The sequence below is a fragment of the Ischnura elegans genome, chromosome X (assembly GCF_921293095.1).
Source record: "Ischnura elegans chromosome X, ioIscEleg1.1, whole genome shotgun sequence".
Taxonomy (NCBI): domain Eukaryota; kingdom Metazoa; phylum Arthropoda; class Insecta; order Odonata; family Coenagrionidae; genus Ischnura; species Ischnura elegans.
The window spans coordinates 102,672,905-102,689,572 of record NC_060259.1 but is presented as its reverse complement, the minus strand read 5'-3'; the positions used below and the strand labels follow the sequence as shown (position 1 = coordinate 102,689,572).

The window sequence follows — 16,668 nt, the reverse complement described above, 5'->3', positions numbered from 1 at the left end:
TGAAATGGAATCTGGGATAAGCTGAAAGTGTTAGTGGTGTGACTATGTCAGAATTGTGAGGAAATGGTCAAAACTTAGTATTTCATTGAAGAATCGATTGTTTTTAACTTTGGTAAAAATGATTCAATTAAATATCCTTAAAATTTGCTTTCAGACTGAAATAATATGACATTTAACTACTATTCTTAATTAAATGTGATGTGAGGAGAAAAGTCATGGAAAAAAATTATTTTTAGGCTTTGCAGTTTTCAATCACAGAGTAACCATTTTTGGGAGTAATGCATTTTTTAATACCTGTTTTAGTTTAGCAAAGCCTTATAGATTTTTTGGGGTCACATCCGCTACATTGGGGCAATAAATGAGATTTACTCACTCGGTGATTCAACCTGCAGGACATGGAACCTGATTTTGATAGGTGAGGGTAGAGATCACCCCAAATTTACCCTCAGGTGTGTGAATTCCACATATTGAGTGTAGGGGGCTTGTTCATTTCCTTGAGCCACCTCACACTTCAAGGAATTGTTAAAGATCCTTTGATCCTTAATAAGTAATTAACCTTTGATCAGATGTCAAGCACTCTATCGTGTAGGCTACCATGCTTCATATTGATTGAGTGAAGAGATTAAAAACCTTAAGAAGCAAAGTTGGGGTAAATAATTCATTTTTGATACAGGCTGATATTTGCGATGTTTAATTTTAAGGTGTCTCACTTGATTGTGCTAAATGTTAATGTTTTACTTTCAATGAAACAAAACATTGTGTGGCTATGGAATGATACAGCTATTCTATTATTTGACTCTCAAAGACACCCTAGTGTATTTTGACCTCAATTTGCTTAACTTGCCTGATTTGAAAAGCTATTCTAACTCTATTGATTCCATAAACTCTATAAACTATAAAACATATAAACACAACTATATAAACCCATTATGATTTTCTTATTGTATTATTGTCGTAGGTTTCTCTTTCAGTAATTTTGGTGGACACTAAAAATGGATGCATTGGTCAAGTTTCTGCCTTGTACTATCATGAATGTAAGTAATTATGATGTAAATTTGATTTTTGTAGGTACTGTCCCAGATGCAAAAAGCATCAGCGAGCCACCAAGAAATTTGACCTCTGGACACTGCCTAGAATTTTAATTATTCAGCTGAAGAGATTTTCCTACAATAGATGCAGAAGGGATAAATTAGATACTTTAGTCGAGTTCCCAATCCAAGGATTGGATATGACAAAGTATGTCATAAATGGCAATTCTTCTCCTGCTATTTATGATTTATTTGCTGTCTGTAATCACTATGGAGCGATGGGTGGTGGTCACTGTAAGTTGTGCCTTTGAATTAATGATGCAAATCATAATTTGTGATTGAAACAAACTCTATGGTGGAGTTCAATCATTAACTATATTTTTGTTTATTTTAGACACAGCATATGCCAAGAATAAGCTGGATGAGAAGTGGCATTGCTTCGATGATAACAGTGTTAGTTATACTAGCAAAGATAATGTGGTGGTAAGTGTGTGTCAGTGTTTTCTGATTTTATGGAGTGTTTGAAATTCTCTGATTTATCGTATTCATTGCAACTCCTTTTCAGTCCCCAGCTGCGTACGTGCTCTTCTACATGCAAAGAGATATGAACAACACTGGCCTGAATCGCATGATCAATTCAGGCTCATTGGCAGCATATGGAAATAATAAATGTAGTGATGAGGGGATGGAATAGCACTTAGTGTAAATAAATTAATTGGTTGGTGGTGACACCTCAGTTTTGTGCCTATGAGCTCTCACTCGGCATGACTGCAAACGAGCAGGTGTTGCAGAGGTGTGTGTGTGTGTGTGTGTCTGTTTGTGCGTGCGTGCGTGCTGCAAAAGCCTAATGTTGGAGGCGTGGGTTGCAGGAGAGGGCGAGAGCGCATCATTTGCCTTCACGTGCATGTATGGATTTGTACCACTACGATGGGATATGTGTTTGACACTTCCCTGGAAACCCTGTGCCAATCTACTTGCAATCCAAGGCTACAGGGAGAGACCCAGATGACATCCATCGGTTTCTTTTTTTTTTTTTAATCATAGGGCCATCGCCAGAATTCACCCACTTTTGACTTAATTACGTTTATATCTTAATTTCCATAAATTTGATGATAGAGCACATCATTTGCCTTCATTTGAATGTATGGATTTGTACCACTTTAATGGGATATGTGTACCATGCTTCCCTGGAAACCCTGTGCCAATCTACTTGCAATCCAAGGTTACAGAGAGAGACCCAGATGTCATCCATCTGTTTCTCTTTTCAATCATAGGGCCATCACCAGACTTCACCTACTTTTGACTTAATTACGAGTATAACTTAATTTCCATAAAATGAATGATGGAGCACATCATTTGCCTTCATTTGAATGTATGGATTTGTACCACTACAATGGGATTGTGTACCATGCTTCCCTGGAAACCCTGCGCCAATCTACTTGCAATCAATGGTTACACAGAGAGACCCAGATGACATCCTGTGGTTTCATTTTTATAATCATAAGCTCCACCCGCTTTTGACCTAATTACGTTTATATCTTAATTGCCATAAATTGGATGATAAATTACTGATGTGGCCTTAAAAACTGTGCATTGATGTATTTAAACTACATTCTTCTTTGTGCTTCTATCCAGTTTCTGCATGCTTCAATATTTATTACCATCCAAACATGGAAAAAAATTATGATATTCTCTCCTTGAATACATGCAAATGCTAACTTTGTGTTTTAAAAAGTTGATTACATGCAAGTTGTCCTTTTTATTGATTTTTGGAATTCTAATGTCTCCCTTCTGAATGGCAACATTGCTATTTTCTTTATAAAAATTGCATGAAATTATCAATGGTTGAGGATGATGCCTTCTGTGATATGACAGTGGACCAGTTGCTGGTTTAAATCTGAGAAAGTTGCTGTGCTATTATCTCTTATGTTAATAGCAATAAAGAATCGTTCTAGTTAATGGTGAATTTTAGACCATACATTTTAATTTTCCTACTCTGCGATAATTTTGAGAGTGGGATACATTTTGTAATTATTAAAAATGACATAGATTTTGATTTTATTGATGGCTGATGCATAAAGAAGTCTTCCTTTTGATAAATAGGTCACTCTCATAAGAAATACTGTCACGGCAGCAAAATGCCATTTTATTGGAGCTATTAGGAGCTAAATCTGGTGTCTTCTATTTAGATTGCTTATTTAATTCCTTGTTACTGGAGTCTTTTCAAAGTATGTTACCTAAGTGGGTGCAATCATAGAGAAGAATGGAGTTAAAAGTTTTGTCTATTAAAGAAACCCTTTTTGTAAGATCTTCCTTGAGAATGCATTGTTAATATTTGGCTCCTTTCAACCTTTTTCTTATTTTAAGTTTCATCATAGAAAATATTTAATGCTTTGGTGACTTTTATCATATAGGTAATTTGTTCAAGTTATTTCTTTCAACTTTGAAAGGTTTATGTAATCAAAAGAAATTTTAAAGTTGTGGAAGATTTTAATGTAAGAGTTGGTATTTAAAAATGGAAAAATTTCAGTCGTATATCTGCGCAGTCACACAGGGTCGTTCCCCGACTTATTGGCAACTTATGCTTTGTAGTTGGTGTTACCAAGTCCACCTTTTGCATTTGAAAACTACTCGCCATCCATTGCTGCAAATGCCAAAGTTGACATCACCTACTGTAAAGTATTGGATGTTAAAGTTAAGGAACAACCCCATTGGTCTTGTGCTATTCCTGGTAATTAGTTTTTATATTTTTTGGAAGAATAATGTAAATGAACTTTCCTCTTCATTATTATGTCAACAGTGTATATTGAATGGAAAGGAATGTTGAATCATCTATATTGAAGACATTTTCTGGCACATGGATTATAAGTAGAACATTCTGTCAAATATGTTTTGTACTTTTGAAGCATGGTCCCTAAATATCATGTGATAAACCATATCTGTCATAGAATTGTCCACATATTTCAATGTGCAAATTTTGAAAATGTTTTAATTTTTATTGGTGTAATATTGTGTGGCTACTCCTGGAGATTGTAGTGAAAATGTCGCATCTCATTTTAAGTCATGGTTTCCTCATATCCATCAAATGAATGGATTTGTTTACTTGTCATTGCTATCACAATTGAATTTTTTCCCTTCGATGCTGACCAACTTAAGCTTTCTCTATGTGTATTTGGCAAGAAATATGGGAATCCAACCTGTAATTCTTTCAGAAAATTTTTCGTACCAAGATATTTTTCTATGTGCAGTTCTGCTGGTTAATGCTCTTGTGTGTGATGGATATGTTCAATGCTTGTCTAGTATTGAAAATCGAGTACCCACTTTACGTTTCAGAGAACAGTGGGAGCTGTATTAAAAATCGGTTGAATTTTTTTGTGAGCATTACCACATATCTTTTATTTCCCAGTGTACTTATCTCATTGTAAATAGTACTCCATCAACGATTATTAGTGTGCTGAATTTGTTCAGGAATAACTTGGTCACTGAAAAATTGTACCACTAGGTATTCTCTTTAGTTAAATTATTCTTTCATTGGTCATCCCAAGGGGGAGATGTTTGTCTCTGTGATTTTGGTGGCAGATGAGGTCTATGCCACCACTTCCCTAGTATTGTTTTTTTCAGTGACTATTAATTTAATAGAGGCTCCACTGGTTGGAATACTGTTATTTATTGCTTAACCCTGCAATGTTGCCAACATAATGATCAAAATAGCCTGAAATGGGAGACATTGTAGGCTCTTTATATTTTTACAGTCTTAAATTTTTTGTTCAGAATTTTCACACATCTTGAGTATTGAAAAATAAAATGATTTATTTTCATTTATGGAATGTCACTTATTTAATGCATTTTAGTCTTTAATAATTTCATGTCTTTTGGATATTTCTTTGTATTTATTGGTAAAATACGTACATGCGTACATATGCTCCTGAAGAGACTAATAAATGATTGGTCAGGGTAAAATGTTCATTATTTAAATTCATTTAGTGCCTCTGTGTTAAAGATTTGGAACTGTTCATAATTGGAAAGTGAATAAATTTGGAGCCGTTTGGAAATTTTTTGTCATGATTTACAGGTGTATGGCTCTTTCTATCTCAAACGATTGTGCTGGGATTTGTGGAAGGTTTTTGAGTGCTCACATTGAAAATGTAGGAACAATTGTACTTTATAAATGTACCTGATCATTCTGTAGTATGGAGAACTTGTTGTACCCTAAATAAATATGTGGAAAAGTGCAATTGTTCTTTAATTTTCAATATGAACTCTTGTATTTTTGGGCTCACAATTTGTAATTGGGTTTATTTGAAGGGTAATTTGGTAAAGGACTTCACTGTCTTAACTTTTTAATAACATTATGACCTGATATTTTTTATGCTAAAGCATTATGTGCATCGAAAGGTATTCCTGAGGAGGTTTAATTTGAATTTAATGAGTCGAATTGGTGCTGGAGTATTGAACAAAAGAACATCCTGTTTGGTTATTTTCACTAAACTGGTTTGACTTGTGTAGTGCCCCACAAAATCGTACAAGCTTTGTTTTGGAGGGTGGTGAAGGTTTATGCGGAGCAATTGTCGGAGCAGTGTTAGCACTTATCTCTGCTCCTCTTGGTAAGTCCTGTGCTGTTACTGCTCTCTCAAGAGGAGGGGAGAGCTCTGGCACATACGAATGGAATATCGTGACACATCAGTCAACTTAGTGACTGTGCATGAAACTTACCGTGGCAATGGAATAGCAAGCCTAGTGTTGACTCTGCAACCTGCTTATCAATTCTAAAAATTTCATCCATTATTCCAGTGAAGTAAATGTGTTGGAATTGAATTTTATGTAAATGAATCAGAAGATTAGGCTTTAGATGATTTTTTTCGGAAGTGGTTACTTGATGATAGACTCATTTCAGTGTGCTCTGGCTCCCTGCTCGTCCTATTTGCAACTGTATTCCTCCTTTCCAGTTGCAATGGAGTAGTAACCTTGGTAACCCTGAATCCTAAGTCTCTGTAAAAGAATTATATTCTCCAGAAATTCTTAATTGCTTACAGCCTGGAGGTTGCAATTTATGTTGGCATACATGTTTATTTCATTTGAAATGATCGTATCGTAATATTTATCATTGGTTACAACAATGTTTTCTTAGCACATTTATTTTGCATGATATCATTTTGAAATGGCACTTGTAATCATCCGAGTCCGTTATAAATTTATGGACACATCATTAAGAATAGGGAGACCAGACATTCGGATTAATGCGGACATGTCCTCCTTTTTAGATGTTTGTCAGCTTTTTTTGGTGTTTCTTTCTGATAATTTTTAAATGAAGGTAGTCAATAACTGTAACCGAATAACTGAACTACTGTATCCAGGTGAGTGTGCCAAAAGCAATATGCGAATGTGTGAGGTGGTTTTCATAGGATATGTGGAAACAAGGATTAAGAGTGTTATTTGAGATACGATGCTTTCTACAACCATGAATGATAATGTTATTAAATGTGAGGCGTAAGCAGCCTATTGTTTTAAATTTCTTTAAAGTAATTACGCAATCATTTTATGTTCCTATGATTCAGCATTGCACATTTTGCTGGTTGATTTTAGGAGTGCAAATGCTCTGGTTGAGAGGCAAAGATATGCTGGATTGGCAAAATTTTTCTTCTGTACCCGTCTCATGTGAAGACAGTAAGAACAAATTGGAGTTTCAATCATTTGTGGGAATAAATGTGAGTTTTTGATGAAGCTGATTCCAATTGCCTCTGATTTTCATTTTTGAATCATCCCAGTTTCTAAAAGGCGAAAAACACTCTGTGCTTGTAACCAAGTACTGCGGGTGGTTTTTTTATTTGAAAACTGGTAGTTATATTTAATCAAATGTGGCAGTATCGATATGACCAAATAGGCTTTGATGCAAACAAAAATGTGGCATAATATTCAGTTGATGCCAGTGGAGTGACTAGGGCATGGCTTTAAAGGGTGTCTGGATCAGATTGAACTGCACACCACTCCTAGGGGTAGAAAAAGGAATTAATTATAAAGGAACCTGTTAAAACCTGTTTATATGGTACATTAACCCATAAGAGTTAATGTCTAAATGTGTGAATGAAAATGCACTGTGTGAAACTTGTGCGAATACATGAATATAAAATAGAACCCGTTCTAATTTGGTTCAAGTATTCGTACATTTTCCATTCCAGTCCAAAAACATGATTCACACAAACAGACATGAACTTGTACGGGTTAATGTACCATGTAAACAGGCCTTTAGAATTCGTTCATTATGTAAATGAACTATTAATGTGAATAAAATAAGTCAAATTAATTTAAAATAATTAATGTGTTTCAAGTAAATAGGATTGCTGTGGGAGCTTTGGGGATGGTTCTGCACCCCCCCCCCCATTGGTTATGTGGTTATGCTGCTGGTCACTGCCTTGTTGGTGTAAATGTGTTTTGGAAGTTTTTTTTTGTTGTTACCAGTAAGCGTATTTTCCAATAGCAAAGTTACGTCCATTTTTTTTTCATCGTTGAAGCATTAAGAGAAGTCAGAATTTATTTTTGTGCAGCTTAGTTTGAGTGGAAGTAATGAATAAAAAGCAAAGAGCTACTTTGTTTGGTACTTGTGACTCTAAAATTAAAAAAAAAAATGGTAGAAGTAGAGGGCTGTTCCTGTGACATTGCAGTCATAAGACTGGTGCAATAACCTACTGAACCATATCAGATTCCTGAGTTGCCCATCATTTATAATATTTATAAGTGCTTATTGAATTGTTAATTAACTTTTCTTAAATACTCTGTCTCAGAATTAGCCCAAAATTTTATTTTTTTATGTGGACTTGTTACCTTCAAAGCTAAAAATAATTTTTTTAATAGATCATAAATGCATATTAAAAAATATTTTTACTCACCTCAATAGTTTTTACATAAGGTCTGACATTCTTTTAGAATTTCTCTTCAATTAACAAAAAATGTCATATACAATAATAACGTTGATACTTATATTTTAAGGGAGACTTTAACAACATATATCGCACTGTATACATATTTACTCAGAAAATTTTATGCTCAATACCAGAAATTTTCGTTATGCACTTGCATTAAGTAAAATAATTTGAATAGGGTAAAAATAACCGAATATTTTTTTGTGCTTGAGTCGAATCCTAATGTTCATACATTGGGTACATAGGGATATGAAACAAGGCTTTTTGGCTGCATCGACATTAGTTTGATACCTAACGAAAGAAAATTAGCGAGCTATCATGAGGTTAAAACAAACCTTAAGTTTTTTTAAGTATACTGGGACTAGCCACGGTGATAACTTTTACAATGCAAAAATTGTGGGAAAAATCCACAGAGAAAAAATCATTCGCCTTGGCCAGGATTCGAACCGAATCCCCCGATATCCAGTCAAGTGCGTTAGCCAGTTAAGCTACCTAGGCATCTCTGTAGGTATTTGTGGACACAACCAACCTGGGTTCGAATCCTGATCAGGGCGAATGATTTTTTTCTCTGTGGATTTTTCGAACCTAAAGTTATCTATCTCAATTTTTTTTTAAATTTGAAACACCATATATGTAGTGGTTACTTTGCTGAAGTTTTATGTCTGCATCACCAGTAGTTTCCTTTCCCCACATTCAGTTGGATGCTCTTCTCTGATAAAACTTAAATGGGGTAAAAACTACACTAAAAATTCATCATCACAAAAATCCTCCCTGTTTAACATATTGGAAATATATAGTGAAAATTTAATGATTACATTACCAATATTTAGCATTTTACTTAGATTACTAGAAAATTCAAATGGGATTAAAACTCCTATTGCATTTCCTAATCTCAAAAATCCTTCCTGAATTTCCTCTTGTTCTTGCTGAACGCCTATTGTGAAACTAAAATGATAGAACCACTCCTTTTTTTAATGAGTGCGTAAATTAAAAGTACACAATAATGGAGTGATAACAAACCTAAATTTGTTAATCTCAAAATTTCTTCCTCTATATGCCTGCTGTTCATACTGGGAAACATTTCGGCAAATTTTATGGTATTATTTTTCTTTTAACGTAAATTTCAAGGAAACTGAAATTTGTTGAAAACCTCCCTAGATATTGTTTATCGCTTAAGTACTTCCAAAAATTAATCGTTCATCATAATGTCATGGACGGCAACCGGGACGTACTGGGTGCGAGACCCAGTCAGTCCGCATTTTTACTCTGTGCTCTTTGGCTTTTTTCCAGCGACCACAGCACCGTTGTCCTCTTCCTTTTTCTGCTAAATGTTCCTATACCTCTTTTTCTATCCAGTGATTATATTTGTTGTCTTCTTTTATATTTATTTTTTCATCTGTATGAAAGAGGATGCATGTTTGTCTGTCCGCTATTATTACATAGGTGCATCTCAAGCTCCAAAAGCCCGTAGTGACGCCTCTAGTCGTGTCCGACGCGTTCTTTGCGTCGTTTTCTCATTACCGCTTGTTACGTCATAAAACTTATGCGGTTGGACATCCTGCCAATTAGGCACTCCTCTTGACACTACGACAGGGAAAACATAACTCAAAGGATTCTACACTTAACTATTAATCCTGTAGGTGCAAACCTTTTCGCTGGATTATGCGTTCACACGACGTTTTTGCTTTATGCACGAACGGACACACATAATAACCAATGTTGTGGAACGGGGTATAAGCTGATCCAATACATCGTATGCGGAAATCGTTTTTTTCATTGTTTGCTGTTACATATGCATACCATCAGTAAGCTGAGGACACTCAAAATGAAAAATAAAAATGCTGCACCTAAAATGAAAAAAAAATGGGCAGCCAAAATAGTAGGGTGGGCCGGAAAAAGTCAAATTCGTCCGATCAAAAACACGTAAATATGTCTTAAAAGTTGTGAATCATCTGTACTTTAAACGACGTAAAATATAAGTTATATCTTCTTTCCGGTGTTCTTTTCTGGAAGAAGAGAAATTTGGGATTTGATTAAGTTATACAATGATTCATTTTTAGTATCTTTAATTTTGCATTCTTCCAGAAGGCCTATAATATCCATATGAATATTTATATTATTTGTGGTGTTATATTCAGACTGCGCAAACACCATAAACTTTTATATTTTTTGAGAAAGTTGAAATATTCAGAATTTTAAAAATATGCATTATTATGTCATGCCAAAAACATGTATCTTAAAAGTTTCTTCATAGGTCCAGTATCAATAATAAAAAATATTAGACTTATGGTTCAACGATTTCAGACTGCGCGATGGGGCTAAAAATAGCGATTTTCTTGATAAATTTCGAAATTTTTTCAACCATTCGATTAGATTTTAAAATGTCAAGAAAGCTTTGGTAACAAAATAAACTATATTTTAGGTGTAATATAATTGTTTACGAGACCGTATGGTTCTTAAAAATCAATCAAGTGTTTCAAATGAGCGAACAAAAGTGCTTTTGCTATAACACGTGTCAGGCACGGTAAATCGGACCGTCCAGCAGCAGCTTTAGCTTCAGGGATATGAACGAATGAACCTTCAACCTTAAATTTTTGTAGGAATAGAAGATATAAAAACTTGTTTATTACGCAGTGGCGAAACCAAGGTTAGTCACAGTAAACTACCATGTGGAAATAGCCAAGTATTTATTTATTCTATTCCTATGATAAAGGATTTCCACAAAGTTACGCCTGCTACTATTAATTATACTCAAAATTTTGAAATTTTTGCAAAAATAAAGTGAAATGAGAAAGCGAAAAAATTGTAAATTGATTGTTAACAATGCTTTTAATGGTGATACCGTTTTTCAAGACCTTATGCGTTGAGAAAAGTGGAGATGGTGAAAAGCACCGACGAGAACCTCAAGAGGACCACAAATCGCGTGTTCAATAACCTGGTTTTAATAAATAGCCCATGTAATTCCTTTATCAGGAAAAGTTGAGATTGAAAATTCCATCATAGATAATATGTCGGAAAAAACGTCAGTTTGCTTTAACTTTTTTGCTTAGGTTGTGATGGTGGCCTAACAAATACAGGCAAGCACAATGTTGTAGTTGGAATCCTGCAAGAGAGAGTTAGAAAGCCACTTCAGCGGGTAATATGCCTTTTACGCAAAATTGGCATCTTTTTGAATTTGTTTATGGTAAAACAACAGGTCCTACAGGATATAGTGGACTCATTGGGAAAGCTCTATCAGCCTATCATAAACTGCCTCCCGTTAAGTTTGAACCAATCGAGACCTTTCTTGAAGTACCATTTCCTGATTTAACAAACGAGCTAGGTACTAAAAAATAGTAGTTTGATTTTTGTTGTGAGGTTTCACCTGGTAAGAGCCCTTCAGGATTTGGAGACAGGAATTCTGACACGCTAAATCATGCTAGGTAATTACTACTGCTAACCTTATTTTACGAATCGATTTTACGATTCAAAAATGTTATTAAAAATTCTTGCAAAATAATGGGTATTTAGCCCACCCAGATAATACCCTAGTTGAGGAAACAGACATCAGGAACAATTTCTACAACTATCGCACCATAAAATAAAATTATACTTTTTTAATTTTCACGAGAATTGCTATTTTTACCCAAATTGCGCAGTATAATTTTTTTTACCACAGGTCTAATATTTATTATTATTTTTACTAGATCTTAAAAGAAGCTTTTAAGATAAACATGTTTTTAGTCTGACATAATTTAAAAAAATGTGAAAATTTCAATTTTTTTGCAAAAATATAAAACTTTATGGCGTTTGCGCAGTCTAAATGTATTATCCGATAGACCGTATATCTTATGTCGTTTATAGTACAGATGATGCACACATTTTGAGACACTTTTTTTGATCGGCCGAATTTGACTTTTTTCGGTCCACCCTACTAAATAGACACTAAAAATTTCAAAATAGGCACTTAAAATAGGCGCTAAAATATTTTTTGCATTTCAGACGATTCCGTCGGTCCTGGAATTGCAAAAGGCCAAGCCTGCAATGAGGTTTTCCAGGGATCAGACAAAGAGAGCTTGGCATACGTCTACGCTTTTGGTGGTGAAATACCCACACAGGTGGGACTCGGATCCATAATCCAAAGATTAGCTGGCGAAGAATTTAACCCCGCCGCCATCGAGGCCGGCTTGATATATAATGCGGTTTATTGCCACAAAGAAGCATCTAAAATTTAAATCTTGGGCTGAAATACACGACTACTTTTCGGTAAAAGTGATGGCGAGGGAACGAGGGGCGGTGTGGGGGGGTGTTGGGGGGGGGTGTGTGGGGGGGTGATTGGGGGCCCTCGGCAGGGGCTGACCCTTTTTACGGCGGAATTCGGGGTTTCTCCCCGGGAAAATTTCAGGAAATTGCATTCCCGGAAATGGATTTTGAAGCTATTCTGGCTCTTGAAAACTAGACAAAAGTTAACAAAAATAGTAATTTCGTACGAAAAAATAATGTTAAAAATGAGGATTTCAAAACTTTAATAATGTGTCATGGTTCTATTATCTATTTGGTGAATTCGTTCCTTGAAACCGCACTTAAATCTAAAATAACTCTAAAATACCGTTTTCGAATAACCCTCTCAAGAGAGTATCATGATCTCTTTTATCTTCTGACCTTTATTTATTTCTTTTACATCATCTTTTTACACTGAGTATGCTGTAAATAAAGCCACGAATGGAAACGTGGAGTTTTATAATAAAAAAACTTTGGTTCAAGTAATCCGAGTCTTATTTTATTGAACCTTTCATATATGCTTCACGGTAGACGCGAGCGTCGAGATCCTTGGTCCTGGAGCAACCCAAGTCTCTGATAAAATATCTGCAATTTTCTGGGCATCTCCCTAACCAGTGTTCCTTTGCACAACTTCTAGTGAAATCCAAAAACAAGGGAAGTCCTTCAAGTGTCACCTCCAGATCTCGTTCGAATGTTGCTAGGTGATAGGAAATGGGTACGCATGAGATGTAGTTTTTGTTTCAGCAGCCAACGCTCGATACTTTTCCAGATATTAGCGACGGAAAGAACAACGAAACCCCCTAAATGTATGCAACCCGCAGTTGACCCTTGTACTCCGTTGATAGGGTGAAGATCACAGGCGGCGTGTTGCTGTGTTGTGGGTAGCATACACCAAGGCGATTTACTGATACTTTCCGTCTCTTAATATATCGAAAAGCTTCGGCGGCTGAAATAAAAGTACATCTCATGGGTATCCATTTCCTGTCACCTAGCAAAATTTGAACGAGATCTGGTGGTGACACTTGAAGGACTTCCCTTGTACGTATGTATTTTATTACCATGCACTAGTGACTGAAAGTCGTGTTGCACCGGTAAATGCGAATGCAGGGTACAAGAATGGGGTGAGGCCCATGAAGAAATTGAAGAGCCTGACCCTTACACCACAACCTCATTAAATTGTTCATTTAGAAGTAAAATAAATTTGCATTTTAAAGTTCTTTTGCGCCCGTCTGAGAGGAAAATGGGCAACAATTCGACGAATTAAAAAAATTTAAAATAACTTTTGTTGACGCAAAAATAGAAAATCTGGGACGGTAAGCGATTCTTGCAATTCAAGGCCTTCACATCGGCAATATAAGCATAAAAAGGCGCTAAGTGATAAAATTGGCATGTAAATTCAGTTACAACTTGATTTTTTCGGTATAAATAGCCCCTAACGGATTTCTAGCTTCGTAAAAATTATTTCCCTAATGAGAAGCATTCATAAGTTTTGGTAATATATGGCCGTAATTACAGTTCTTATGGACTCTTCTTTAGTATTAGAGCCATATTGTTTCCTCATTAATTGTCTTCAAGCTAAACCAATGTGTAACCATGTAGGGTTTCCAAAATCACTTGGTATATCAAAAAGGCCACTCTACACTTTACAGATTTTCTCTGTAGCCGTTGCAAGGAAGTGTTCTCTTGCCTCCAGCGATGATGTAATTGATGGTAATTAACCAAAATTGCGTATGATAAACGTAGGATCTGCGTCGACTTCGAGATTCAACTCTGCGGCTTTGAATTTGAGAATGCAGTTTGGTTCGTCATCATCCAGAAATTCTGCTGCCTATAAAAAACCTACTCATACATCATGATGGCTTAGTTTTTTTAAAGACAGAGTTGAAACGTACTATAAAAGTTGAGTGGAATCGGTTACAATAGGGTACTTTTTAGTTCGAACTGATGTATCGAAGGCGCACATTATTTCTATCACATACCTCACTTATTACAATAATTTTAACTGCAGAGTATAATTCAGCATATAGCCATGCTCCCCATAGTATAAATACTGGCTGTTAAGGCAGAGCAACTTAGGGCAGAATCTCTTTAAACTCAGTAATACTGAGTGGTGAATTAAAAAACAAGTATTTGGCAATTGTAACCATCGCATGTCCGCACCACGTAAGTTTACCATAGTTGTTTTTCTTCTTAATATAATAATTCTTTGGGTCATATTTTTGTGCAAGTTTAATGAAATTATTTCAACGCTGAAATATTAAAAAAAAACTAATACAACAGGCTAGCTTCGCACTACAGAGAATTTCGGTGACGTTGGAAAAATCTTGCTTTTTTAGGCTCTCAATTAGGCGATATCAGCAGAAAAAGGCATAAACAGGTAAATAGGCATTTTTAGGTAGTAAAAAATTGCCTCAATTTCGTTGTAAATAATCCTAAATGAACTTATAACTTCATAAAATGGGTTTCCAGAGTAAAAGAAAAAATAGGCATTTTAGGCAATGTCCTCAGCTTAACCATCAAACTGTGGCGAAAATTTCTGCTAAGGTCTTCACCTCAAACCAAATACACGAAGACTGTTTTGCGAAAAATCTCCGATCAGTGCGCTACTTAATATTTTCGCATTTTTCCAAAAATGTTTCATGTAGGGGAATCCAGGGCGGAACGGGGTGGCGGGGCGGAGCAAGGTTAGCGATTTTTAAGTGCGAAAAAAGCGGCAATAAGTGTAACTGGTCCAGATTGGTGTTGCTTAACTTATAAGCAACTCCAATCTGGACTAGAAATAGTTATTGCCGCTTGCACAGCACCTTTTTTCGCTCTTAAAAAATCGCTTACCTCGTTCCGCCCTGGGCTCCCTTATTTCTCCACAAAATTGTTGTATAGCCATGATTTATGTCTTACTTTAAAGAATTTACCTTAGAGATTTAATGTTTAAAAAATAGATTATTTAAAGATTATTTGCTCTTTCCTATTATTTTCATTTTTTTATATATAAAAAAAATTGCTAATTAACTTTTCTCGAATACTCAGTCTCGGAGTTGGACCAAATATTTATTTCATAATCTAAAAATCGGTTAATTACTGGGATCGGTTAGTGAATATATAGCTGCGTTTTCACTCACTGACTGACTGATTGATACAAATTCACAGCCCAAACGGTGATAGTTGTGGATAGATATTTGACTTAATGGACGTAAAAGTAAAAAAAAAGTTCGGGAGGAAAAATCTGAAAACTTTGAAAAGTCGATTAGTTTTCGAAATATATCGACTTGAATTAACGTGGGAGCCTTATGGGACTAAAACTTTTTTGATTTTATTCGGTATTTATAAAATGTATCAGGAACATGATATTCCCTGGTCGGAAACAAGACTTTTTGGTATGGCTTTCATTGCGACGAATAGATATGAAGTATTTTTTAGTATTTTTGAACGTTTCCAATGCTTTTCTTATGAGAATATTTTAGGAATTTTTTCGACCAACTTGCAATAATCGTACGACAAATTCCTTGAAATATAAGGTAGAGGATTTTTTGGTTGATTTTTTGGCTGTCTTGGAATTTTCATGTCGAAACAATTCCGAGGAATAAACGATTTCGATTTTACATTGTCGAGGAGGGCGAGTTTTCAGACTCGGAATTCGGCTTTGAGACATGTGCCATATGGAAATTTGGAGTATACTGGGACTAGCCACGGTGATCAATTTACGGGAGTCATTCGGAATGCACAAATTGTACGAAAAATCCACGAGGGAAAAAATCATTCGCCTTGACCGAGATTCGAACCCGGAGTGAGGTCTATACCGGAGAAGGTGGTATGGACTGCTGAGCATATGGTGCGAGATGCGGTCCAAGTCGTGCGTACAGCGCCACTGCACACCCCACTGCACACCCGACTGCACACCCGACTGCACACCGGACTGCACACCCCACTGCACTGCCACTGCGCGCCACGAACTTTGAACATGTGAAGGTGTTCGCTCTTGACTATTTAAGTATACCGGGAGTATATAAAAAAGTATACTTACAACAGTAGTGACTCAAATTTTCACAGCCAAGAGTAACTCCTCAGAAGCTTAAATGGTTAAGCATCCGATCGGAAATCGGGAGTTCCGGGTTCGTGTCATGGTCAAGGCGAATGAATTTTTTCTCTGTGGATTTTTTGCACTAAAAATCGGTATTAAACACTAGAAGGACGGCAGGGGTCATTTGACCCATTTTCAAAATTCAAATTTATTTTTCTCTTATTAAAATATTTTTTTAAATTTTGAAACTTTTTGACTTTGTTCATTTTGGTCTATATTTTGATAAATTAGTGAAAATTCAACAATAATGTTTTGTTTTAAACTTTTATGACGTGTTATACCTAGAAGGACGGCTAGGGGTCATTTGACCCACAACTGGTTTTCGCGCTATTTTCTTGCCCGTGGGCTCTTTAGTGCCATGTGTATCATATTATCAGCAAGAGGC

The 16,668-nt window shown here is 35.7% G+C and overlaps 1 protein-coding gene across 1 annotated transcript in view; it reads left to right on the top strand.

Moving 5' to 3' along the window:
* LOC124171834 (ubiquitin carboxyl-terminal hydrolase 15-like) overlaps positions 1–5,263 on the top strand; it is a 68,576-nt gene extending 63,313 nt beyond the window's left edge. The window contains exons 15-17 of the mRNA XM_046551188.1: positions 1,069–1,322; positions 1,423–1,511; positions 1,594–5,263. Of these exons, the coding sequence (XP_046407144.1) occupies positions 1,069–1,322; positions 1,423–1,511; positions 1,594–1,722 (472 nt within the window). The 3' untranslated portion in view covers positions 1,723–5,263. The remainder of the gene's footprint in view (positions 1–1,068; positions 1,323–1,422; positions 1,512–1,593) is intronic.
* Positions 5,264–16,668: the final 11,405 nt, after the last annotated feature.